Genomic DNA, 25,455 nt, shown 5'->3' on the forward strand with positions numbered 1-25,455 from the left:
TCTACCGTATGTTTGAGCCTTTAAATCAATATAAACCTCTGCTACCTGAGCAAAAAAGTAACCTGCAAGAGCAACAGATTTTCATCTTTTGCATGGGCCAGCTACTAGAATGCTGAATATACATTTGTTCAGATATAATAGTTCAGACAGTTGACAAATGACCAAACTAAAGTCTCCTCGATTCAGCAACAGGTAACATTGTAGAGACTACTTTAGTTTCCATCCTGATGCATGTTATTCCTTTCTCCCTAGTTTTTCCCCAGTCTTTTTCCTTCCTTACTTAGATACTGCGTCAGCCTTCCCAGAATGAGCTGCCTCAGAACTAGCCAGCAGTTTCTGACAAAATATTCTTGATTTCAAGTGAGGGCTACAACATTTTCTGCGAGTATTTCTGCCAGTGGGATAGACAGTCCTTCCCATCCTACTGTAGTGAATACATACCTCCACATACCTCCACATACATATATATCTGTACATATACTCACACACAAACACACATGTGTAATAGTTCAGATGATGTCATTAACATACTCAGATGTAAAACCCCTGGGTTTCAGAACCTTCTGAATTGTGCACAGAACACATGCTGTAAATCCACCTCAAGTAAATCTACTGCAAAGCAAGCTAATTCCTGCTTTAGGATGTAAGCCACTCTTTTTGGTTTGCAAATTTAAACACATACACAAAAAATGTCTAGCTTTTGTCCCAACATTGAAGACTGAAAAGATCTTTAGGTTTGAAACTGTTTCTGGCTCGTTTCTACAGTTTCCCCCTTTGCATTTAACTTGGGTTATTTCTTCTCATTCAAGGTACCTAGGGATGAGTGGTGAAGGTGATAAGAGGCAAGACAAGTCTTCCTATTCCATTGCCTAACTCAAACTTGATGTCATCCCAGAATACAAGGAACAACAATGAAGACAATTGAGGCGGCAAGGATCCCAAGTTGAGCAAAACCATGGCTTAGTCATGCACTAGGATACCACAATTGAGAAAAGAGTTTTCTGCGTTCTGTGACCCAGAAAAAGAATTGAATGAAAATGGTACTGGCTCACCACAGATGAGCCTGGGGGAACAGTAGTGCCCAGCCTTGCCAAAGTTCTGCTTGAGCAAACAGAAAAAGGAATTCTCACAAGAGCTTTCAACCCAGTAAAATTTGATGGGTTCCCACACAGATGCCCTAAAGCTCACCCTGACAAACAGTAAGCTTCCTGACATGTGCCAAGACACTAACTTATTCAAAGTACAGAAGGACTGTATCTTCTCAAATATATTATTATAAGAAAGTTTTAACTTAATCAAGAAATAATTCTCAGAAATATTGGGACTAGTTTCACTGAAGTGTTGCAAAATAATCACATGCCAAGCATGGAAAATTTCAACCACACATGGGTAAGCTGGGGAACCTTAGAAGCAATTGGGAAAATAGTCTTAGATTGGGAAGTATTTGGCAATCTTAAATACAGCCATCTTAAGTATAGGCCTCTCTCCTAACAGGACATTGGCTGTAATACTTCAGTTTTATCTGAACTTAATATTAACCTAAAAAAAAAAAAAAAAAAAGGCGCTTAAATAATCTAATCTAACAAGACTCCTTCAGATAGTTTTTGTTAAAAAAAAAACCACAGCAAGAACTACAGAAAAACACCCACTCACACATATCATTTGACAAACTGCATATAAATGAGGCTAGCAGATAAGTAACTACCTGGAAAAAAAAAAAAACCAGTAACAACAAAAAGCCCAAACAGTAGTGATAAGATAGTAAGTACAAATATACCTTGTCCTTGAGGAACTCCGTAAAATTCAGCAGCTATCCTTGCTGCTTCCTTACGGTTTCCTTTCACAATGTAGAAATGACTAAGTATAGCAAGGCTGATCTTCACAAAAAGTTTAAAACAAAAAAGTGAAAGTATAGTAAAGTAGACATTGGATAGCTGCTGGGCAAAAGGGCGATTTTCTTCTATGACAGTCATTGCTGCAGCAAAATCTCTCTCAGCGTTTGGGTAGGGCTCTCAAATGTGTTGATAAGATCATATGGCTTCAGCCACGCACTCTTGGGAACAACTGGTCCTGAGGAAAGAAAATATCAGCTGGTCATGATGCTTGCTGCTCAAAATATGACGATTATTTATACTGTACATAGTATTGAGTTCACTACCACTCCTGCTAGCCTGGTGATATTCAAGTGGGATGGAATATAACAGACACAGGTTCCAAGACCCTGGATTGTACTTGTTCCACTTAAAAGGTCTGTTTCATTCAAAATTCTGCATTTCTTATTATTTACCCTATTAATACCTGTTTAAAAATACACTGTCAAAAGTATTATTATTAAAAACTACAATTTCATGTACTAAACCAGGTAACTCAGGTAATCAGTTTTTTGCTAAAATAAGTTCTCCTGCTTCTTAAGTACAACTGTTCTTTTGTGCTACTTCTATGTTAGACTAGTATTTTCTGCTTACAAAACTAGAACCACATCCGTAAATACTTGAAATTCACATTAATAAACAGAGACTTAATATATACCAGCTTTTACAGTCTCTTATTATTTTGTTCAGGCTGAATGAAAATATCTAGTATACATGGCTTATAGTATTATACAAAAAACAGTATTCAGCACAGATTTTAAGAATCAAACTCCTAGATATTTTTATAAATAAGATTTTGGAGCATCTAAAATTAAATTAATGAAAATGTAATTAAATTTAAATAAATGCAGTGGTAAATACACAACATGGAAAATTTCTAATGCTTATGATACACATTTCATTGTGCTGCATCGTATTATTTTAAACCTATGACATGACAGGCTTTATTTCTTGGCCAGTTTTAGAGAGGGGAATCTAAATTCCTCAGATTTTTTAAGAATTAATTTGCTTATATACCATAAAGTTATTACTCACAGTCATCAGCAGTTATGCACAAGTTGTTCCATTAGTGTGAGTAACTGCTGACTAAATAATGGTGTCACAACGTGATACAAACTGAGGAGCTGCAGGACAGAACTAGATTCCTAAGTAAGCTATAACCCTAAAATAAAGAATCATGGCAGCATAGGAAGAGTCCTGTTCTAAGCTTTCATATTTCCTTTTAAATAAAAGAAATAGAGTCTTGAATTATAGTTTAAAATACTCTATCCATAGTAATATTAAACTGAAACACCCTTTCTATTCTACCCTGGATTCTCTTGTTTGATGGTCAGAAAAAAAACATTTTAGAATGCTGGCAACTGTCCATCAGGAACAGAGGGTACAATCCAAATGTCACTGCATCCACAGATCCCCCTGCCTTCAATGAACAGCATAGCAGACATTAAGGATATGATACAAAATCATATTTCTGAAAGGAAAGTGGCAAAATAAAGAACCTCTTATCATCTGGCTCCAGGAGTAATTTATTAGAGTAAGAAACTATAAGGTTTTCTGGAAACTACATTCAAATAAACCTATACAAATGAAGAAAACACATGATAAAAGGAAATGTGCTTGAAAATAAGTACCAGGATTTTTAACAGACAGGAACTGAATTGTGCTTATCTTAAGAGAAACAGACATTCAGTCTTTTTCTTTGAAAAAAATTAATCCACATAAAAGTCAAAACAGTAACTAGGAAAGGCAATTAAAAAGCAGTTTACACTGTAAACTATATTAGTGTGTGAAAAAATATACACATTTTCTCCTAAATTTCATTTATAGACATTTTCTCATCCAGCCAGAATAGGAACTGCTCTCCTCATACCATAGTTAGAAGCAGGAGTGAGTACTTAAAATGCCAAATGAAAATCCCTTTTTATATTTGGCACATTGTTATCTGACACTGAATTGAGGTGTCATGTTTTCCATAAGGATAAATAGGCATTATGTTCTGAGCCACCACTGCCAATTTCCGTTTCAATCACTAATAGAAATTATATTTTCCTTAGTAACACATCCAGTATTGGAATTTCTTACTTCTTCTGTATCTCTACCAGTGCGATTAAGCTTAACTCAATCAGTCCACAGAATTCCCCAGCCATCTTAAGTACCTGTTTTGCAAATTTACCATGCAGAATAAGGAAGAATCGTAATTATCTCATGGAAAACCTTTTTCTTCATTATAGACCTTTTATAAGACCCTATAGTCTTTTACCTGACCCCTTTTTTTCCTGACTCCGCATTGTGTCATCTAGTAACTGGGCTTTCTCATCTGGACTTTTCCCACATTTTGTTAATTAACAAGATAGTCTTTGTAGAGGCGAAAATCCAAATAGCAATTACTATAAATAACAGCTGGAGTTAACAGCAGCGCTCAGAGTTAATCTTCCCCTTACAATACTGTTTCTTGCTTCTTGTAACTGCAGTAGATAAATTACTTAAAAGAAATTTCTCAGTTGTTAGGTTGCCTTCTTCAGGTTGAATTTTTCTGTAGAGAGTCAACAAAAATTAAAAAAAACCCCAACTTTTCAAGAACAAGGCTGTGGATGCACATAGTATACTATAAGTGATCTTTCAAAAATCCTCACTGATCTGTAAAACTTCTGCTTTTAGAAACAATGTGAAAATTGAGCAGGAGGGTTATTCCTGTATCAAAGCTTGTCTTCTGTCCTCTCAAAAATTTCCCTCCTCAGCTATAATCTACATAAACATGAAAGAAATTACGAGTTTTAAGAATCGCAGTTCACTCATGCTCCTAAGAAGCTGGCAAAATTACTCTCCTAAAAATATTTCTTCTTTTTTAAAGCTCTGTAACTCATATGTGCCAGCTTAATTGGAAACTCTCCCAACTGCAAAGAACAACGAAGTTTATCCTAATCTAAGGCTACTAAAGCTCTGCAGAAATTGCCATTACAGCTTGTTGGCAAACCCATGCTACCAGGCACCCAGTCATGAAAACAGAACAACTGTTCAGATGTTAACGCTCACACGGCATTTTGGAAGAATCAACAATGTGAATACTGAGACTTGAACACAAAATAGCTGAGAGCAAGCCCATGCAGACTGGCAGAACCAGGACCAGAAAGCTACAGTCTTTATAATGGAAATCAGAAAGTAGAAGCATAAATAAATAAAGGATCTGATAGTCAATGTGATGCCATGGAAGAGTGTAAAAAAACTGGCATGTAAGTGTTCCAAATTTTCTATTGCACAGCAACATGAAATGATTGGAGTCTGGTCTTGCAGCAGTGCAGAATACCGAGAGCTTCCAAATAGAAATGCATCAGCAATATGTAACAAATATACAATGTTATAAAAACATCAAAGCACTTGAAAAGAGCAGTGGCTTAATCTGGACATTCAAATTTCCTGTATAGTTTTGACTTTTGGGAATGAAATTTTTCTGCCTCATTTCCTCACTTGTAAAATGGGTTTAAAAGGACCACTGAGAAAGAGTATTCTGAAGATGACTTCATTGCTGTTAACAAAACACTCAGATATTCTGGGGAAAACAATACTGAAACTAATTATGTATCTAATAATTTTTCTTTTAATACAAAATTTGGATAACAAACCTAAATAAAATGTAATATTGAATGGTCATTCACTTAATGGCTACAAAAGGAATAGCACGTAAAATGATTATAACATTTAAGGTTTTATCATAGCACACAGGAAAATGGCACCAAGCTACACTGCAGGTAAAACAGTATTAAAATTTTTGTTTTGTTTTAGGAACATAGTAATACTGTGAAAGACAAGGATCCACCTAGCTTGACATACTAGCAGATTCCCAACAAATAAGAACAATGTAATAATTCCTCTGGTATGCTTTCCCCATTTCTGCCAATTAACTATTCTAATTTTAAAACCATTTAAAAAACTTCAAATGCTGGAATTTATGGTCTTAAATTCCCTTTTATTGTCACTTGGTCAGTTATCATTTCTAAAGACCATAACCAGTATATTCAAGAAAGCAATATTGCCATTTATAATGACTATAAAAGTGGTTAATTTCAAACTCCAGTGCTCAAAGTAGCCTGTCCTTTAATGCCTTACTGTGCAGTAGCCAAGTGCAGAAAGAAGGTATTCAGCAGCGGCACCTGTTTAATGCTAATTCAAACTGATGGTGAAATCTAGTGCAATTTGCCCACAACCTACTTTTTTTAGAAAAAAGTATGCTCTATCTGCTATGATTAATTTCATAACCACATTAAGAAACTCTTTATTTTATTCTGGCAATTTTTCCTCAATGCATTAGAAGACCAGTGTGCTTAATTTTCAGTAAGGCAAGATACACAAGAAAAATAACACAACTGATAAAATATTTAGCCTTTGAAGGCATTTTTTGATACCAAAGACTGTAAAACCCTTAGAAATATGATTTCTTTATAGCATATACTGTGTCTTTAGTTCTAGAACTTACTTTTAATTAAATCTTTTAAAGTAATATACGTAGATTAATATAGGTTGTAGAAGAGTAATTATGGCACAAATTCTGTTACAGTTTGTCTTAATAGTTTTCTTCAGTATTTTGGAGATACATCTAAATGTCTGAAAGTGAAAATGTTTTTTAAAGATGAGATATGCAATGCAGTATAAGGAATTATTTGTATGACACTGTCTTTCTCCACACATAAGAGATGTGGCTAAAAATACACAAGTTAAGATAGTTGTCCTGGTTTTGAAACTTCTGGCTGATAACAAATACAACAGAAGATAATTTAATGAAATAGGATGCCAGGCAGAGGAACAGGAACTCTTAGGTGCTTTGAAGAATACATTATTTTATATATTATAGACAACCCACCAGGAGAAACTTCTAAAACAATGACCTCGAAACAGAAAGAGTTTAAAATAAAATCAGTAAGAAGCCACTAGCTCTAGTACCAAGTTTCTGATGTAAATATACAATGCTTGATGAAGGACTCAAAAATGCTGAGAAGCCTGAGCTACTAAAAAGGCAATGTCTAATTCAGCAAGAAAAATGACCTGCTTTGTGACCTGCTGACTTACATTTTAATGGGCGCAAGGGATGCTAATCCTCAATACTTAAAATTTTATCTGACTCATCTAAAGTTATTGAATGTTGTTTATGTCATTTCCTCCTTGATGTATGTTAAGCAATTTTTTCTATTATTTCCTATTCAAAGCATTTGAACTGAATAAATCTAGATACAGAGCAACTATTCTAAAATGCATTTGCTCATATAGGTTGTTATGCAAAATGTTAACCTTAAGTTAACATTGACAATAAGACAAAAAAACCACAGACGTACCATAAAAGTCTTCAAAAAATATTAAAGGTTCTTTCCAATAATGTCCTTCATAAGTTAAGTATATTATGCGTCTATGCTTAGACATAGAAAAACAAAAAAATACCATATTTATCTGATAGCTACAAGAAATTCAGAAATTGAAGTGACTGGAAGACATCAAACAGCTGATGAGTCCTTTTCCAAACAGGAACTCAAGCCCATTAGCACAACCCAGACACTCTCCTTTCTTTGTAAAATATGAAGAGAAGAGGTGGCCAAAGTACAGACTTTGTGCTACTGTTTTGGGGGAATGAAAAGAAGAAAAGTGGCAGAACACAAACTTTGATCCAGAAAAGACCAAGCTCGGTTCAGATCTGAACTGCTTTTTCACTGCACCATGTTGCTATCCTTAAAAGTTCTACAGACTTACCTGACCACATGACAAAGCCATATTCTCAGCACAAAAACCTGGGAGTTCTGTTGCCAACTGCAGCAAATACAACACTGTAAAACAAACAAATGAAAGGCCTACATCTCCTTTTTACAGTTTTTCTTCCAGAAGTACCTTAATGCCATGCCTATCCAGAACCCACACAAACAATGCAGCGTAAAGTTACAACTGATATCCAAAGTTACGTTTCATTCAGGTTTCTGCAGTTCTCATAATTCATGCAGGTCTCCTGATCACCCCGCTAAAGACTTTAACCAAAAGTCTTTCAAAATGCAATGCAATGACATCTTAAGTGTCGTAACAGGGAAAATCAGAATAAGTGTCGTAAAACATGTCACCCTCCTCCTCTTAGTAGTCATGCTCTGACTTTTGACACTCATTCTACTGAACAGCTATGTATTTAGACACCATTCCTCTTCTCTCATAAGACTATGAAACACACCAGTTCATTTAAAAAATTTACCTTATACAAGTTTTATTACATATACAGTTTGTCGATGTATTTTAGCGTAGCACATTATTTCCATCAGTTCTCAAACTGCTCCAGAAAGTCCAAATTCATGCCTTTGGGTAGATACGGTAGTACTTTTTTTTTTTTTTTCCTCCACCACATTAAAATCAGTGCTCTGATACAGTTTAGGTTCTATACAAATCAAGTTCTTCTGTTACATGAATGATGCAACTTTTCATTTGTAACATCATGGAAAGTTTGCTTATTCTACTGCTAACTTTTAATTAATTTAAATTGGTTTTATTCAGGTGTTTTGTCTTTCCTGTCTGTTGAAAATACTACTCCTATCTTAGAAAATAGTTCTAACATACAGAGTTGCACATCTGGATTTCCAGAAAATGGAGTTACTGGTCAAGGATTTAAATATCAACCAGCATCTCTAGACATAACAGACATTCTCTATATCACATGTATTTAAAAACATTAAAAGTAACTCAGACATTTAAGCAATTATGAAATTCCAGTTTCTTAATTTTCTCAGTTCTTTGAAAGAATACACAGAAATTTTAAAGCTCTATCACTTTGTTACCCACCCACTGGATAGCTGCTTCTCACAATGGTGATAGATTCCACTTCAACTACAAGTCTAATATCAAACAATCCCTGCTATCAGCAACATTATCATGTGAGCATGCTTGATCTGCTTAACCAGTCCGTCTAATCACTGACAGTAAAGCTCTATATAGAAGGGAAGCAGGTATAACTGACCTGCTTACAAGTAAATTCAATCTGAGTTCTGGTAAAAAATATAGTAAGTTTGTCCTACGGTATTTGTTGCCGTCCTCTTTGGATACCTGACACAACCCAATTATTAAGAGCATCATAGAAGAAGATTCCAAAATAAGTCATGTGTGTACTTGGAGACATTACTAAAACCAGTAACGTGTCAGACAGCAGGCACACACAACCTGCTGACAGACAAACTCTAGCAAATCTTGCCCCCCAGGAGTTTAAAAAGTTACCACCTCCAGCTGCCCATTCCATTCCTCAGCCAAAGGTTCCTGCCCCTCTTTCTCCCTTCCTGGAAATCAACAGGAAGGAATGTGTACTGGTATTCAGCCACTTCAGTTCAAAATCTGGCAATTTAAGCTGTTGAGTTTAAACTAACCTGCTGGACTTCACACTGAAAAAAACCCACTCACACCCCCTACCATCCTTTCTGCTACAGAGATAGTAGCCGCCTGTTAAAAAGTAGTAGCAAACTATGAGGGGAGAGTAATGTCAAAATGCACATACAAGGTGCCTCTTCATAAGGATATTTAGCTGTAATTTTTGATGGCTCAGTGTACTGATATGGCTGTTATCACTGAAACTTTTAAGAGTCTTCTCATTGTGAATCTCTTTTCCTTTATATAGTTCCTTTGTTGGTTCCAAATAAATGTTTTCATCACCAACCGCATGTCTATAGAACTTTATAGCTAACTTCAGCAACTAACTGACCCTCTTCCTTAGGTATGTAGTACTACAGCTACTATGCTTTTGATATTCAAACTAGCCCGGCAGAACTAACTGCTATTTCTCTGGTAGGCAGTGCAACCACCCCATTAATCTAAATTCATGTAACTGAACCTGGTATTTTTGCAGTTTATACAGTTAATCTTTTCTTTAATGAACTGCAAAAATGTCACATGTTCTCATTAAATAGTTGTCTCTAAATAAATAAGTAAATAAATCTGTATCATTCAAATCCCAGAAGAGCCATGATGAGCAGATTTGGTTTTCATCACATATACAGTTAGTACATGAGAAGTGAACTTGACAGAAATTTTCTGCTTCAACTGACAGTTTTCAAAAGACCAGATTTGCACCTGTCACAAATACCTCTCTGCCACTTTGAAACCTAGACAGACCTCTTCAGCTGTTTGAATTAATACTACTGGGACTTATGAAACTATTTTGGATCCATGGCAATTTTTTAGATATTTATGTGTAAGACCTTTAAATTGTGTCATCAAGATAAGACCATTGTCAATTATTCTAAAGTGAAACATTTGCTTGAAGTAATATCTGAGTTGTAAAAGTTTCCTGTCACCAATTTGAATTCCTTTCAAAATTGTTAATTTCATTCTACATTATAGTCTGTCTTTTAATTTTTCTTTAATCGTTTAACTAATTTTTTTTTTCTTCATTACAAACTGTTTCTAAAAACAGAGAAATCATCTGTTTCCTTTAACTGTATGCCCCCTCTCTTCAAAATTTTGCCAGGTTTTCTTCTAGACTGAGTACAAGCAGTTTCCTTTGTCTCCTTTCTGTGTAAAGTATATCTTGGTGCCTATGAATGGTATTAATAAAAAGAAATTACAAAGTCAGTTTCATGACTTAGTAGGGATGAGAGTTAAAAGATTATTCTGCAAGCATATGTCACCATACGCTGACTCCCGTGCTAGTGTTCATATCCGAAAGGTTTTTTCCATCCACTAAAATTGGTACCGGTTAAGTGATATCATCATGCATGTGATATCAAGGCATGACAGTCTCTGCTTGGTGCTTTTACAAGAGACATAAAAATACTTTGTGATGAAGAACTTGTAACTGACTTAGGGAATGAGGTAAAACCAGAGCGAGGTGGATCAGTAGCACACAGGCTTCTTGCCACAGAATGCAAAGCACAATGAAGTGTGAAAGCTTCAGCTGAGTCAGTAATGTATGAGAGGACTTTACCTAACATGGCTTCGTATGCCATGGAATGGACAACAGCAAATCTGCCAGGAGCCAAAAATGAACTGTGTTGGGCTCCAAAACATACTTGGTTTTGGAGCCAAGAATATTTGGTTCCATCTCCGATGCAGCATTCTTATGCTGCTAAATGAGACAGTGTTATAAAATACGAAGTTAATTCTGAAATCAGAAATTTAAAGTTCCCCAAGATTTTCTTGCTGGAGGACTAGCAATAAGAAACAGGCAAGCGAAAATTACTGTTTGCTTATCTTCTTATTCTCCATACTTTGTAAATCCAAAGCAAAAAAATGGAGGTGAGAAGAAGGTTAGAAACAAAACCCCTTCAATGCAGCCCAGAAAGACTGCTTCTCTTAGCCACAGCCCTTCCACACCAGTTGTAAAAACGGCCCACCCAGAAGAGGTGCTAACTGAAAGGGGGCTGTTGCAACAGAGACAAAAATTCCCCAAGTTGCTCATGGCCACATTTATTTTAATCTTCATCTGCATACCCAGAGCTGCCTAAAAGGCTGTGTATTGCTATTGTCTCTTAAAGAGTTAACATTTCGATAATTAATAAAAGACAAATTCAATAAAGGATTTAGACATTTATGGTAAAATTTAGGAAGTATACACACGGCCCTAGACCAAAAAAAGTTATCTATACAGTCCTCATCTAACCAGCAAGGTACCAAAGATGCCACAGGCACCTAAACTTTCACCCATAAAATTAGATAGAAGCTTAAGCCCCAAGAAGGTGCTACCACCAGGGCTGAAGTTAACACCTCCCCTTCACCTGGAATTCACAAACCATACACCCCAAACTGTCAGCTACTTTGAAGCTCCTATCTACATGTACCACATTAGAACCAATCTGACTTAGCGGAAAAACAACTCGTAGCAATCTCTGTTGATGGTCAATGTCAACACTTGCCATTTTGTTAATAGATGATTAAAGGAATCACTCACTAACGTAAACATCAGAGTAGAAACATATCAACCAAAGAAAGCAAGCTACTCTCTCTCTCTCTCTCAGAAGACTAATCATCAGCTGCTGACTGGGATCAATCCTGTTGAAGTGCCGACACTATAAAAAAAGAACACAACCGATAGATCAAAGAGTGAATAAGAACACAATTCCAAAGTCAGATTATTCTGGGGAAGGACAGGAGAAGAAGGGAGAATTCTACATTTCAGACCTGCTCCAAATCCCATCTCTGCATTTTGTTCAATTAGTCTGTAAAGAAAAATTGTAAAATTTCTTAAGTAAGAACCAGCCTGAGCACTGCCATGCCTTAGATGCTCTGCTGGTCTGGGCCTGAGTACGCTGCTTAGGCATACTGAATACCTTACACCACTGCATCCTGGAAATGATCTCCCAAATACTTCTGCCTCCCCAAGATTCTATAAATTTGTTTTCATAATTATAAGATTTGATCCATTCAGACTAACACAACTTATTTAGCTGCCAGTGACTTCTGACACTAATATTATGCCACTATTCTTTACAAAAAGAACAGATTTCATATTTTTCACAGAACAATTTGGAACTTACCAGCAAAGAGCTATTGTGAATAATCCTCTTCCCTTCTTACTTCATAACTGCCGTCTTATCTTCAAACTTTTTCTCCTCTTTCGATTTTGCAAGATTTCAGTCATTAAAAAGCTACAGGTTTATTTGTTCTGGAACAGTAACGGATCAGTCCTTCAATAAACTACACCATCTGTCTTCCCCTGCATACCATGTTTTAAAGTGACATTTATTTAAGGGTTCTACTAAAATAAATCCAAAACTACATGAACAACAGCCATATTTATTAATTTGTCTTAAAAACACATGCTAATGTCAATTTGGCTAAACCTTTTGATTTTGGTCGTCTTCAGGTACTTGACTGCTGCTTTGGAAATTTCACTACTTTACTCCTATATGTTCTGCCTTAGTTACTTAAGTTTTCCCCAACAGCAGAGTTGTTTAATATCTAATGAAAAAAACTCTAAATAGCAACTATAAGAACTAAAAGCAAGAGCAAAGGCAATTGAGCCTTTGTTTGTAGGTACAAGAAAAGAATAACCTTCACATTTTAAACTATCTTTTTGATTATAGCAGAGATTTCACAACTTCTGAAACGTTTAGGTTCCCCAGTTTGCAGTAAAAGCTTCCTTGTTGCTTCCAAGTCTTCAAATATTTTGGGGAAAGGTACCCACTTTTCAGTAACAGTTATACAAGGTTTCAGTAACGCTATGTTCCAGAGCATAAGTCAAAAACCTTTACCTCCCAACAATTAATGTTTTGAATAGCAAATCAAAACATAAAACAATAACAAGCCAACAAAAACCTTTACACAAGAAACTCTCTGTGTTTCTGGAACTCTTCCGGAATATCAGGAAGGTCAAGAATTACCAAATGCAAACTGGCAAAGAGTTTATCAGAACGTTGCTGAAGGGCCTGTCCTCTTTGGACCTGCGACTGATTTCACTACAGCAAATGTACAGACACACAGACACCAACAGCATACTGGAACAGAGGTTGCCAACTGCAAGGAATGTCCCCATAGGTACCTTCACATCCTACATTTAATAGTAGTGCTAAACAGATGTACTACAGATACTCAAGCTGGGTGGAAACACAGAGCATTAGTATGATTTTTTTTCCTCTTCCATTCCCTACCTTTATCTGCAAAGATTTTTCTTCCCCAACTCACAGACCTAACGCTCAGTAACAGTGGAGGAAAAGAAACAGCACCATCATTACAGAACATAGGTATTTCAGAATGGCCTGACAGTCCACACCTCCTTCTCCCTATCCCTTCAGTCACCATAAGGCAGGCCTTCCACCTTTTTAGATCCCTGCATCTGAGCTCCTGTTCCTACTCCCTGTATTTACAGCACTGGAATCTTAGAGCTGGGAAGTTAAACATAACTGAACCACTGCTGACACCTGTTGTCCACTCGAGAAATCTGTGTTAATCAGGCCTGGTGTACTCAATACAGTGAAATATGGAGAAAACCCCATTGTAAGGGCTCTCTCTCCCCACTTCTCAGACTCATAATGTTGCAGGCCCAGGGAGCAGGAATGGGCGCCAAGTAGGGGCCTAGGACAGGGAGTTAGAAACCACCTCACTACATAAGCTAAGCTTTGCTAGTACCGATTTGAAGTGAAATTTCAACCAACTCGCAGTAGTAAGGTGAAAGACTGCCTCACCCTGCGAGCGGGGTGGGATCACTGAGCCATCTGTTAAAGGATTCCAATGGCATGCCCAGCTACTAAATCACATTTCTATACAAGATGGTTTACATGCCGAGTCTGTACGTAGCGAAGTGGAATTCAATAGGAACATCCTATAGGAAACAAGGTAGTGAATGGCAAGGCACAATACCAGTGAAAGCAAGACACAGACATCAAATGAAAAAACAAGCCTTTGCCTCAAACGTTATTTACTTTTTATTATATAAATGCAAAAATCCACCAGAGCCACAAATACCAACTTCCCTCTAAAAACGAATGCCTTTAGAACATAGCAGGTGGCAAACAACTAATTCACCAAAAACGCCCCAACACGGAAAAACCCTTTTTTTCCCCGAAGTTGTGAAGGGACCAGGACAAGAATACAGCAACCCCCAGAAGCCCTCCGTCGGGGACCCCCGCCCCGGGGGATACAGACGTGCCGAGGGGCCAGGGCTGTGAGCGACCACAGGCCACCATCCCACAGCCACGCAGCAGACCGACAAACCGCTGCGAGGATGGCTCGCAAAAGACAAATAAACCACCCGCAGCTAAACAGGGCACGACCAACCAGGCACGTCTCGTCTTCAGGTGTATGTTTTTGGGTTTTTTTCTTTTTTCTCCCTCTATAAACCAGGCCGGCGCAGAAACACCGTACAGGCTCTTTCATGAAAGTCAGTCACCTCTGACACGCGACAGCCATAAGGCACAACGCATTTTTTCCCCCAAACTCCCAAGTTTGAGAGGTGCCTCAGAGGGCGCGGGTCTCAAAAGGCATCGCGGCGCAAAACTGCCGGCTAGCCGGCAGGACGAGACGCGGGGGGAGGTAGGGGGGCAAAGGAGGAACGGCGGGGAAGCAGGCGGGCAGCGAGCGACTGCCCCACCGCCATGTCGGGACCGGCGGCGACGCCTCGGAGCGGCCCGACGGCTGGCGGAAGCGGGCGCAGGCGCGGTGCGGCAGGCGCGTGGCCCCGCCCCGGGCGGGCGGGCTCGTCGGCGAGGCCCCCCCCCCCCCCCCCCCCCCCCCTTCCTCCGCGGCCCCAGCCCAGGCGCCGCCGCCCGCTTCCTGCCGCCTCCCAGCGCCGCCGGGCCCGCTGGAGCCGCCCCCCCCCCCGCCCCTCCGAGCAGCGGCCGGAGCCTGGGAGCCTGCGAGCCTGCGCGGCGCGGCGGGCGGGCCGAGCGGGGAGATGAACACGGTGCTGTCCCGAGCCAACTCGCTCTTCGCCTTCTCTTTGAGCGTGATGGCGGCGCTCACCTTCGGCTGCTTCATCACCACCGCCTTCAAGGAGCGGAGCGTGCCCGTCAGCATCGCCGTGTCCCGGGTCACGCTGTGAGTGCGGGCGGGAGAGGGAAGGGAGTGGCGGAGGAGGGCCGGGCCGGGCTGGGGAAGGGTTTGCCTGGGAGCTGCGGCTCGTCCCCGGCTGCCCGCCGAGGAGCCGCTGCGGGGCGGGTGACGGCCGGGGCGCCTGAGGGGACGTCAGCGCCCGGCAGCGGGAAGGCGCAGACGCGAGCGGCGGCCGGGGCTCCTCGCCGCTGCCGCGCCGGCGGCCGCATCGGCGGGGCCCGCGGAGGTCTCCGCTTCCTGCCCGCCGCCTCGCTCCCCGCCCGGGCCAATGAGGGAGCCCCACGACGGCGCTCCGGGGCCGGGCGGGAGCTGGGGCGGTGCCGCCCGCCTTGGGCGTTTCGCTGCTGGAGGTGTCGAGGAGGGCCCGCGCGTTCCGGCATGCTTGCTTGCCAGCAGCAGCCCCGCTCCCCGTAGGGGGGTGGTGACCTGCGGGGCGGACTCGAGCGGTCGACCTGCTTTTGACGGTTCTGAGGGTGCAAGGACCGAAGCGAATGTAGGGTTTATCTCCCTAGCGCCTTTTTTCTTTTTTTTTTTTTTTCCGATTAGTAGTTCCCTCATATTTTTCCACGGGTGACGCGTTTTGGTTTTTGCGAGCTCTGTGACAGTAGGCTGACTGGGATGGCTTATCTTCCTGTGAAACGCACCAGCTGTAGAACCTGTAATACCGCATCATAAGCATGTTGCCTGCATGACACAATATGCCGGTGCAAACTTGTGCCAGGGGAACCTTTTTTACATTTTTTTCTATTATTTTTTTTTTAAAAGGAAACCTTGTCGCAGGAAACTTCCGTCAAGTTAAGTGTGTATGATGTGGAGGGCTGTAGTTTCACGAGCAGCTGCTACCGCCACCCAAAAGCGGAGGTCTTTGCTGCTGCTTCTAGCCACACGGTCCCTTGCCAGAGCTGCACTGGCAAATGGGGCTCACAGGGTACTGAGCTGTTTTAACTCAGCTAATGAGGTTGTTCAGTTTGGTTTTGGCCAAGTTAGCGAGCTAAAGCAGCTCACGGAGCTTTGGACCACTCCAAGGTACGTGGCAGGAGTGGATGGCTGGCAGCAGGGTTTGAAAGGGGAGATGAATGCAAATAAAGAGTGGGAACTGCCATCACCTTTTGGATTGGTTTAATATCTCAGGAGAATAAACCCCATATTTATGCTAGATTGAGGATTGCAAACTGCATAAAACCAGCATAAAAGCATATTTTTGAGTCTTCCAGTGAGCTTGACATACGTGAAGTAGCATGGTAATGCCTAATTTGGATGAAATTTATAGTGCCATGCCAGCTCCTTCTGTGATGCACAGATCTGGTATTAATGAGAGGCGTTTTACCTTAGTTGCTTTTCTTGAACTTCTGAGAAGTTCTGCAGACCCCAGGCTTAAGGCCCATTACTCCACCAGACTGACGGTGATTCAGCAATGAAGTCAAATGCTTGGTAAGGTTTACTACTTAAGAAGATGTTGCTTTTTGCAAAGGGATGGAAATTCATAGCAAGGCTTAAATTGGGAAATTTTGGTGGTGTTTTTCTTAACTGCTGTCTCCAAAAGTGTTTTTCTGCTAGTAAACTTTTTTTTTCTTTGAGTTTACTAAGCTTAGTTTTAATGAAATGATACTTTAATAGACTAATTTTCAAACTGGAATAAATGTAACTAAGGAGTTCATAACTCATAAAATTTTTGTTACGTGAGGAATTAAGGTTCATAGCTGATTGCCAACCTGTTTATAGTGTTCCTCTTTGTAGAGGGTAAGTTTGGTAAATTGATGAGCTTTGTGAATACATATGAAAATATCTGCTGTGTCTCTCTTATTTTCCAGTTTCTTTTTCTAATGTGGTTTAGTGTGGCAGTGTCAGATATTCCTCCAAATGTGGATTTGTAATACAGTCTTCCAAAATGATACGATTTTCCATAATGTAGAAGAAAATAAGCATTTTCTTTGTACTGCTTCTTAAACACATTCCAGCGAGGAATCTTGTAAGTTGTGTGAACTACAAATATGAACTCTGTTTTAATGGTTGGAGTGTCTTGTATGAGACTGAGCACTAGAGGCTTATTTTTTTTATGGAAAGTTGAGAAATAATACTGAAAATGGTTGCCGGCAGACAGCTATGCTGCCACCGGTGTTCCATTTAGCTTTATATATTTGGGGATAGCTAACGCATATTTTACTGAAATGAAATGTAGTACAGTTTAGGTACAGATTTTTGTTAACAGCAAAAAGTCTACAGGCTATTTCTATAACTTAAGACTACTGTGGTGGCAAGGCCTGTCATTCAAAAGTGGGGTTCCATAATTTCTGGAAGGCAGGTTTTATTTTGTAATGTTGATTATATTTTAGCCAAAAATATTTAAAAGAAAGTAAAGAAAATGGAGGAGGGGAAATATGTAATGCATGGAAGAGAAATAATGAGAAAGGATAATCTTGTGTTTTGTTTTGTCTTAGAAAAAATGTAGAAGATTTCACTGGACCTAGAGAAAGAAGTGATCTGGGATTCGTCACATTTGACATTACTGCAGATATCCTTAATGGGAGAAATGGTTTGCGAACATTTTGAAATAAGAACGTTTTGACATCCATTTTTGTTACCTTACAATCTTCAGATACTCAGGACTTGAGGAAAACTAGCAATTTGACTTAAAATACAAATCTAAAGCAGTGAAAAGTAGTATTTACATAGCGAGAGCAGTAAAATAGAACTTGGAATAGCTGTTCAGTCTCTAGGAGATGACACAGGGCAAGTTGTTTTCTTTCTTTTTTTTTAATGCCTGTTTTCAAAATTGGGCTCTATAGTGAAGTGCACTGCATCTAATAGTGGGAAGTGCGTTTAACATCTGGATGGTATTACTGTCAAGTGAAGTTTGTATTGGTGGTTTGAGGTGTGAATTAATTATAGGGTTTATATAACGTACCATTTTGACTGTCGTACTGAATCTAGAAACTCTGATGCACCTTTCAAACTCATTTTGTTGTGAGGCTTTCAAAGTTCTGGCCACGTAATAGCCGCATACAAGTACCTGTCTTCCTTTAAAAATTAAGACATTGTAATCCTTTACTTGCTTAGGTGTTAAACTGTCAAATCTTTTAACATTGAATAGTATGAAATTCATTGGGAAGCATATGAGGTACTACAAAATTTATCATGTTACTTTTTGGCATCTTTCTTGTTGCTGTTACCTTTTTGCAACTTTTTTGTATTTCTCTGCTTCCCTGTTAGTCTGTTTTTTACTGGGGAAAGAAAGTTGTGTATGGGTGATTTTGTTTGGTTTTGTTTTGGGTAGGTTTTTTGACAGTAGAAGGGAATCATTCTTAGGATTTAGGGTTTTGACCAAAAAAATTCTGTGTTTTTCTGCAGAAGTCAGTATCAAATAGGAGGTGGCATGCTTTACCTCAGGTGATTACACTAAGCCTTGCTTTGCAGCCTTTGCAGCTGGGCTGAGATTCCTGGGATTTTTCCCTGTCTGCTGTTTCTTTGTCACTGTGTTAGGCAAGACATTGATTACCTCTGTTTCGGTTTCCCTGTTTTGGAGAATACTACATTGTGTAAGCAAACCAAACAAAATACAAATCTTGAATGCATGTGAACACTGGATAAACAAGTTAATCAGATTTTTACAGGTGTGTGTTGCACAGGAATAAGAGGGATTTTTTTTTATCAGCTGGAAGCAGGAGAGGTGAACTTCTAGGTCTGAGTTTTACCTCTGGAATGCTTATACATATTGACACCAGAGACTAAAATTCTAAAGTAGATGAATTGAATTGTGTGCAGTGTTATATAGGGGGAGGCAGACCAAGGCAGGACAGATTCTCCAGAAGAAATGTTCTTATACAAGGATTAGTCTGCAGTACGTGGACATAAAGATTCCATGGTTTAATGGCTTTTAATAGTAGCAGTAGTTTTAAAATTTTTTTTATAAAAACTCTGACTTAATCTTTCATGCCTGGCATAAATAAACCTTTCAGTGTGTAGAGTAGTAAAATACAACTTTCTGGTAGGTTTTTTTGGACAAAATCTGTAAAGAGATACTGGTACATGGGCTCTCTTAATTAATGCAAACAAGTTGTTAGTCCTAGGAGGAATGAAATAAAATGACAGAAAAAGAACCTAGGGAAAGGAAAGGGGAGGAGGCAGTTTTCCCAAACTTTTTAGCATACTTAATTTGTGGCTAACTTGTAACAAGTGTTAAGAAATCCTACAAAGGAGATCTTCAGAATCTGGTTTGTTGTTTTGATTTAGATGATGAAAAATGTTCAAGTAAAATAGCTCCGGCTATTCTTGCAGCAACAGCAGTTGATTATTCTCTCCTTACTCGCCTTTTGAATTAGCGGCTTAAAACCATGATTCAGTCTTGGGATGAGTGGAACAAGATAGAACAGATTCTGAGGCTGGTTGGGGAATCTGTTTAATTTATTCTTTGAGATAGTGGCAAATAGAATTAAAAAGAGGACTGGGAAATAGAAGGATACAGCTAATCTTTATTGTGAGTTAAAAGGTCTTTTCCTTAGCAGTCACACACAGTGCGTTTTATTGCTAAATAAACAGACAAGTGTTTAGAATATCAGCTTTATTATACTGACAGTCTCAAATGGCAGTCATCAGTTCTTTACTGTTGATCAAAAATCTGAGCAGAGTTTTGTTCCAGTCTAACAGGCTGACTTTCTTTGTAGTAAGTAAGTAATTAAATTTGCTAATGCCTGGTGTCCCTTCCGATGTGAAATAACCTCCCATCTACTAACTTCTCTAATGTGGGTATTACAGGCTCTTTGAACTCTCTACACGCCGGCAATTTTGTATTTATATATTGTTTAATGCTTTTGTATGTCGATCGACAGTTGAGTACCAGGGTTCTTTGGTAGTATAAATAATCACTTTAAAGATATTTACTGAAGAATTCTGTCTTGCCTTTTGTGTGTAAGATTTTATAATAGATCGTCTAGCAGCGGATTATGGTTACTAGCTTGCAGTGTCACATATAGAACTCTTAAATCATTGGAGGAAATAGCTGTTAGATTTCATAAATAGTAAAAAACAAACCAAAAACCTGTTGCTTAAATATGATTAAAATATATATTAGAACTCCTGGAAGTGCTCTGATTTATAAATAAAATGAGATATGTTGAAAGGTAAGAACTTACATCATAGTCTATTTAGATCTAGTAAAAATAAAACAAGGTTATGTAAGTACAATATGGTATTTTTCTTAACTTGCATACATCTGCAGAGTATATTTGACTGGAATGTTAAACAATTGTTTCTATATTTGTCTGCAGAATATTCAACAAAAAACAATGTAAGTACCAAAAAGAAAGTTGAAGCAATTACCCATTTTGTACTGCAGCTATTTTTAACATTCTGAAGTTCTGCTGGGAAGGGTTGAGGCACCAGCATTTCCTACTAGCTTGGACTGTTTTTACTGGCCTTCATGACTGTTATTTTCTTGACGGTTTAACCGCAGGGTGGGAAGTTCACCCTCATGAAACCTAACTTGGTACATTCCCAGCAGAGTCGGAGAAAAGTAACACGTCTTGTTCACTTTCAATAGTGGACTGTAAACGAGTTTTTTCACTTACTTGCCCTGTCTACTTTTCCCTGAAGTTCTGCAGTTGACTGCTGTTAAAACAAGATACAGTGGCTTTTGGTCCAGCCAGGTGTGGTGGGTCCTTTGTTCATAGATCGCAGAAGTGTTTGCCTGTACCAGTTACTGTAACCTCATAATACGTTTATGTTATCTTGTCATACTTCTCAAAATAATTGGCCTTGCTGCATCCTTTAGATTGGTTGCTACTGATAGGTCACTTTGGATAGCTGAAGGCTTTTTTTCACTGATCTGATAGGAGCTATGTGGAACCGCCTATGGAAATAAATTATTTTAATTAAACACCACACTGCCATGGTACTACTGAATTCAAGTTTAAGCTACTGTGGTCCCATTGCAAAGATATAGTGAAGGCTTGGGTTTTTTTCTTAACTAGCTACACAAAACTATCTCCCTACTCTTTTTTTTTTTTTTAAGTATCTTAAGTTATTTTGTACATGCTGGTGGATATTGTGTTTGTACTGAAATATTTTTTAGGGTTCTTTATTAGGGTCTGGGACTTCATTGTCATGTTTTATCTTCTAGATGTTTTTTTTCCACATAAATCACTAGTTCTTACAAATATCGAGAAATATTTTTTCTAAATTGTTCTATAAGGTACTACAAGGACTGTTCAGCACCTAACTACTTAAAAGAACAGTGTAAAGTTTCAAATATTTAAGAATATGGGATCTGGCTTTTGAATTGTTCATAAAATTCTTCGCGTTACGCTTGCAATTCAAGTAGAGATTTTTTCCATTAAAGTTGGAAAAATGTTGAATGCCTGGGCAGTGTCATGATAGCTCAACTTAAGTCCTTTATTTGAAACAAAGTCTAAATACTGCTTTAAAAGTGACTTACCTTTGCAATTCAAAAGGAGAACCCATCATACTTTATAAGTCTTTGAAAACTTAGGAATTTTTAAAATGCTTTTTCGTGTTTTATTGAGCTGTTCTTTGTTTCCATTTATTCTGTGCCGCACTTCAGTGTGTAGTAGTACTAGTTTCCCTCCCTGTAAAGCATTATTTTGTTAAATTACTTATGGATTACAAGCATGTACTTCAGCTTCAGGGTTCTTAGATGAACAATGCTGTGAAATTCCAGTGACTGAATATGATCTTGTAAGGTACCTTGCTGACTTAATTACAATTGTAATTTTAGGCTCTAAACCAGGTGGTTCTTTGGGACAAGATCATGTTGAGAGGAGATAACCCAAGGTTGTTCTTAAAAGACATGAAGTCAAAGTACTTTTTTTTTGATGATGGAAATGGTCTCAAGTAAGTAAATCCTTTTTTTATTATTGTTATTCATGGTGTCTTCATTTACTTGCATACTTTGCATTTTATATGTGTTTTTATTGCTGTCATAAGGTACCTATGTTCTATCTGATATTCTATCAGTCTATTGCATCTTTGTAGTTTGATTGTTAGAAGATGACCTTGGGGTAGAAGATAACCCTGTTTCTTCTTTAGACTAGAAGATGCACTGCTAATATGAGCAGTAGGCTTCTGGGTTTCTGCTTCCAATATTCTTGTCTGTGGAGAATTGGTTCTGTGATGCACTCAACTCCAAAGGAGTTAAGACTTTTTTTTTTTTTTTTCCCCACTGTTACTTATCTGGAAAATAGGTAATACTTCATGAAGTAACTAAAAATCGAGAGGCCCATCATATCTGGATCAGGAAAACAATTTGCATTCTAATTTATTTACTATTAGTATCTATGAATTAAATTGGTTAACTTGAGTGTTTGTGCTGATAGTCTTTGTTGTTTTTGCAGGGGAAACAGGAACGTGACTTTGACTCTCTCCTGGAATGTTGTACCAAACGCTGGCATTCTACCTCTTGTAACAGGATCAGGACATGTGTCTGTACCTTTCCCAGATACCTATGAAACAACAAAAAGTTATTAAATTATAATTCTGAATCCTAAGCAAGATATTTTTATACTTGTATATTGTGAATAAATTTTATTGCAGTTTCTTCTCACATCCCATGCAACCATTCAGTGAAAGGTACTTAATTTCCTCAGGTCTAACAGCATAGGAAAAGGAAATGAAAGTTCAGGGTTTTTTTTTAATAAAACATTGAAGCTGAAACTTAAGGAAAGGTAAATTGCAGAGTAATGGTTTGGGGGGGGGAAACTGAGGAGGGTTTTTTTCTTTTTCTTTCTCCTGGCCATCTGGGTATAGATCTCCTTTTCTTTTAAATAAACGTTTTTAAACCAGAAGATAGTCTTACTGTGGTTTTTTGAGGTACTGTGATAGTTGTTTAATCTGTGTAGAACTCAAACACACCTTCTGGAGTCAGTTTCTGTGAGTGCCTGAAGGAAACGGCTATTGTGTTTTACAGCATTTTGCTAAATGCATGCTTAGCATGTAAGCTTGGTCCTTTCTAGAACTGCCAACAGCAACTTTGAAAACTGATAGTTCGTTATCTGTCAGTCAGCCTGTAGATCTTGTTTTGAGTGCCATTGATGTAGCCCACATGCAGTTCTGTATTATAAAACATTTTAATAGCTGTTTATAGTGCAGCTAACTGGGAGAATAAAAAGAAGTCTTTTCAGTGTATTAAGCATAAGTCAGAAAAGTAAAAGCTTTAGGTAAAGAAAGACTGTCTACAAAGGAACCACTTGATTTTTACTGGGATATGCTCAGCAGGAAGAATGAACACACTTGTTCCAAAGGGGGCCGGGACAACTAATATTAGAGGGGCCCTTCCACAGCAAGGATGGGACAGATGTTCTCCAAAACAGTCTGGGAAAACATGTAAGAAATAGAGGATTTCCCATGGGAACATAGAGAAATTTAGACAGATTTACCAGCTTGAATATGGATATGAGTCTACCTGCAAGTCTTCCTGATTTGCATCAACCAGGAAAGGTAGCAAGCAGTGTGTAGCAGTTCCAGTCAGCACCTCTGCTGAAGGAAGTGGCCTCTTGTGTGGCTGCACGTGCTGCTCTTCGTGTCTTCCTTCACTCAGCTACAGCTGCAAATGCTTGTCATAGTTGGGAGGACGGAAAAAAGAAACGGGGTACCAGGATTGCCTCTTGGTGGTAATGATAGTTTATACTGGTCGACTAGTGTTTCTTGCTTGTCTTTTTCAAAAAGAGCCAAACGTAACCTGAAATTAAAAATGTGAGGGTTTTTTAATACTGCAAATCAGAAAAAATAATAGGAAAAATGATGAGAATTGCAGGGTGGCAAGCCTTTCAAAAGAAGAGATGCAAAAGAGTGCAGCGGAGTGACCCCCTTTGTTGTGAGTTCACCTAAGGGGTGACGGATTGTGAGGAAGCTAACTTGCTAGATATTAAAGAGGGTTCTTTAATATTTGTGAATTATCCCTAAGTGACTATTTAGTACATTTCACATGTTGGTGTATCAATCAAAGAGGTGTTGAAAAAAAATCCAAACAGTGCTTTGTCTTTTTACAAACAAAATTTTGGGTTTTAAGTGTAAAAACTAAAAAATTATTTTCACAGGAATATTTTAGGACAATTTTTCATTTGTATCGAGGATATTTACATTAATTTCAGTTCTCTGACCTTGTGCTGTTTTCCACAGATTAGCATAATCAGCACACTGAAATACATCCTATTTTTTTCTGTACTTTGATATCAAATATATACATTGCTCTAAAAACTTAACTGTTATGTAAAACTTAATACTGTTACATAGAAGGAAAAAATATGTTTTTAGAGATAATTGGGCAAAGTTGTAGAGTTATTTTGTTAATTGCCAAGTAAGTGGTTGGTTTATTCATAAATTAGATTCCTGAAATGTTTTCTGAAACTTAGTTCTTGTGGCTTGGCATTCAACCACTTCCCTGTATTCCTTTGGCAGTACTCTTCCAATGAATATAAAGGCTGTCTGTGAAAAAGATGCTTTAACTACAAAGATGAGGATCTGCTGTCAAAAGACATCAGAGAGAAATCTACCTTTTCCTCCAAAAGACATCAGAGAGAAATCTACCTTCTTTCCTCCAAACTGGTATATTCCTCCCAGCAGATAATAGCAGAATTTTAAGACACTAAAATTGTAGCTTCAGACATGATGCTTGAAGCTTTTCTAGCCTTTCGCAGTGAAGAGAAATTATAATGTTTAAGGTAAGCCCTTTAGAGGGATGAAGAAGAAACCATCACTGAGTTTATGTTCAAGTTCTTAGAAGAACTCGGTTTTATCCTGAGGGAAAGGCCAGCACAGATGAGCACTTAAATGATTCTGTAACAGCTTGCTCTTTGCTTCTCAGCCACCACGTGGGACAGGATGCTCTCTGTTCTCTTCCTGGTTCAGGGAGCAAAAAGGCAAACTCCTCAGTTGGTCTCTTTAAAGTCTTTCAAAAAGTAAAATGACTACTGTATTTCGTTGTGACAATTCTCAAACCGTTTATGAAAAGAACACTCTTGTGGAAACAAATGGCATTTACTTTCTCTTGTCTCTTCTGATACATCTTAGAAAAAGAAGTATTGTTGCTGGCAGCTGATGGTTCTCTTAGATGTGTTACTAACTAATAATGATGTTTTATGTAGTG

General features: G+C 38.5%; 2 protein-coding genes across 3 annotated transcripts in view; one reads left to right on the forward strand and one right to left on the reverse strand.

Annotated features, from left to right (window-relative positions):
• ASB5 (ankyrin repeat and SOCS box containing 5) overlaps positions 1 to 12,540 on the reverse strand; it is a 39,404-nt gene extending 26,864 nt beyond the window's left edge. The window contains exons 1-2 of one of the 2 annotated variants that reach the window (XM_052779434.1): positions 12,347 to 12,540; positions 1,778 to 2,070 (exon numbers count right to left, since the gene is read on the reverse strand). In XM_052779434.1, coding sequence (XP_052635394.1) covers positions 1,778 to 1,973 — 196 coding nt within the window. In that variant the 5' untranslated portion in view covers positions 1,974 to 2,070; positions 12,347 to 12,540. Of the gene's footprint in view, positions 1 to 1,777; positions 2,071 to 4,131; positions 5,051 to 12,346 lie in introns of those variants that run through there. The other variant, XM_052779442.1, reaches the window with a different exon arrangement.
• Positions 12,541 to 15,119: 2,579 nt separating this feature from the next.
• SPCS3 (signal peptidase complex subunit 3) lies at positions 15,120 to 23,155 on the forward strand. The gene is made up of 5 exons (XM_052779461.1): positions 15,120 to 15,344; positions 17,798 to 17,871; positions 20,567 to 20,643; positions 22,090 to 22,205; positions 22,706 to 23,155. Exons 1-5 carry the CDS (start codon positions 15,202 to 15,204, stop codon positions 22,836 to 22,838), a joined length of 543 nt encoding a protein of 180 aa, XP_052635421.1. The 5' UTR covers positions 15,120 to 15,201; the 3' UTR covers positions 22,839 to 23,155.
• Positions 23,156 to 25,455: the final 2,300 nt, after the last annotated feature.

The sequence above is a fragment of the Harpia harpyja genome, chromosome 2 (assembly GCF_026419915.1).
Source record: "Harpia harpyja isolate bHarHar1 chromosome 2, bHarHar1 primary haplotype, whole genome shotgun sequence".
NCBI lineage: Eukaryota > Metazoa > Chordata > Aves > Accipitriformes > Accipitridae > Harpia > Harpia harpyja.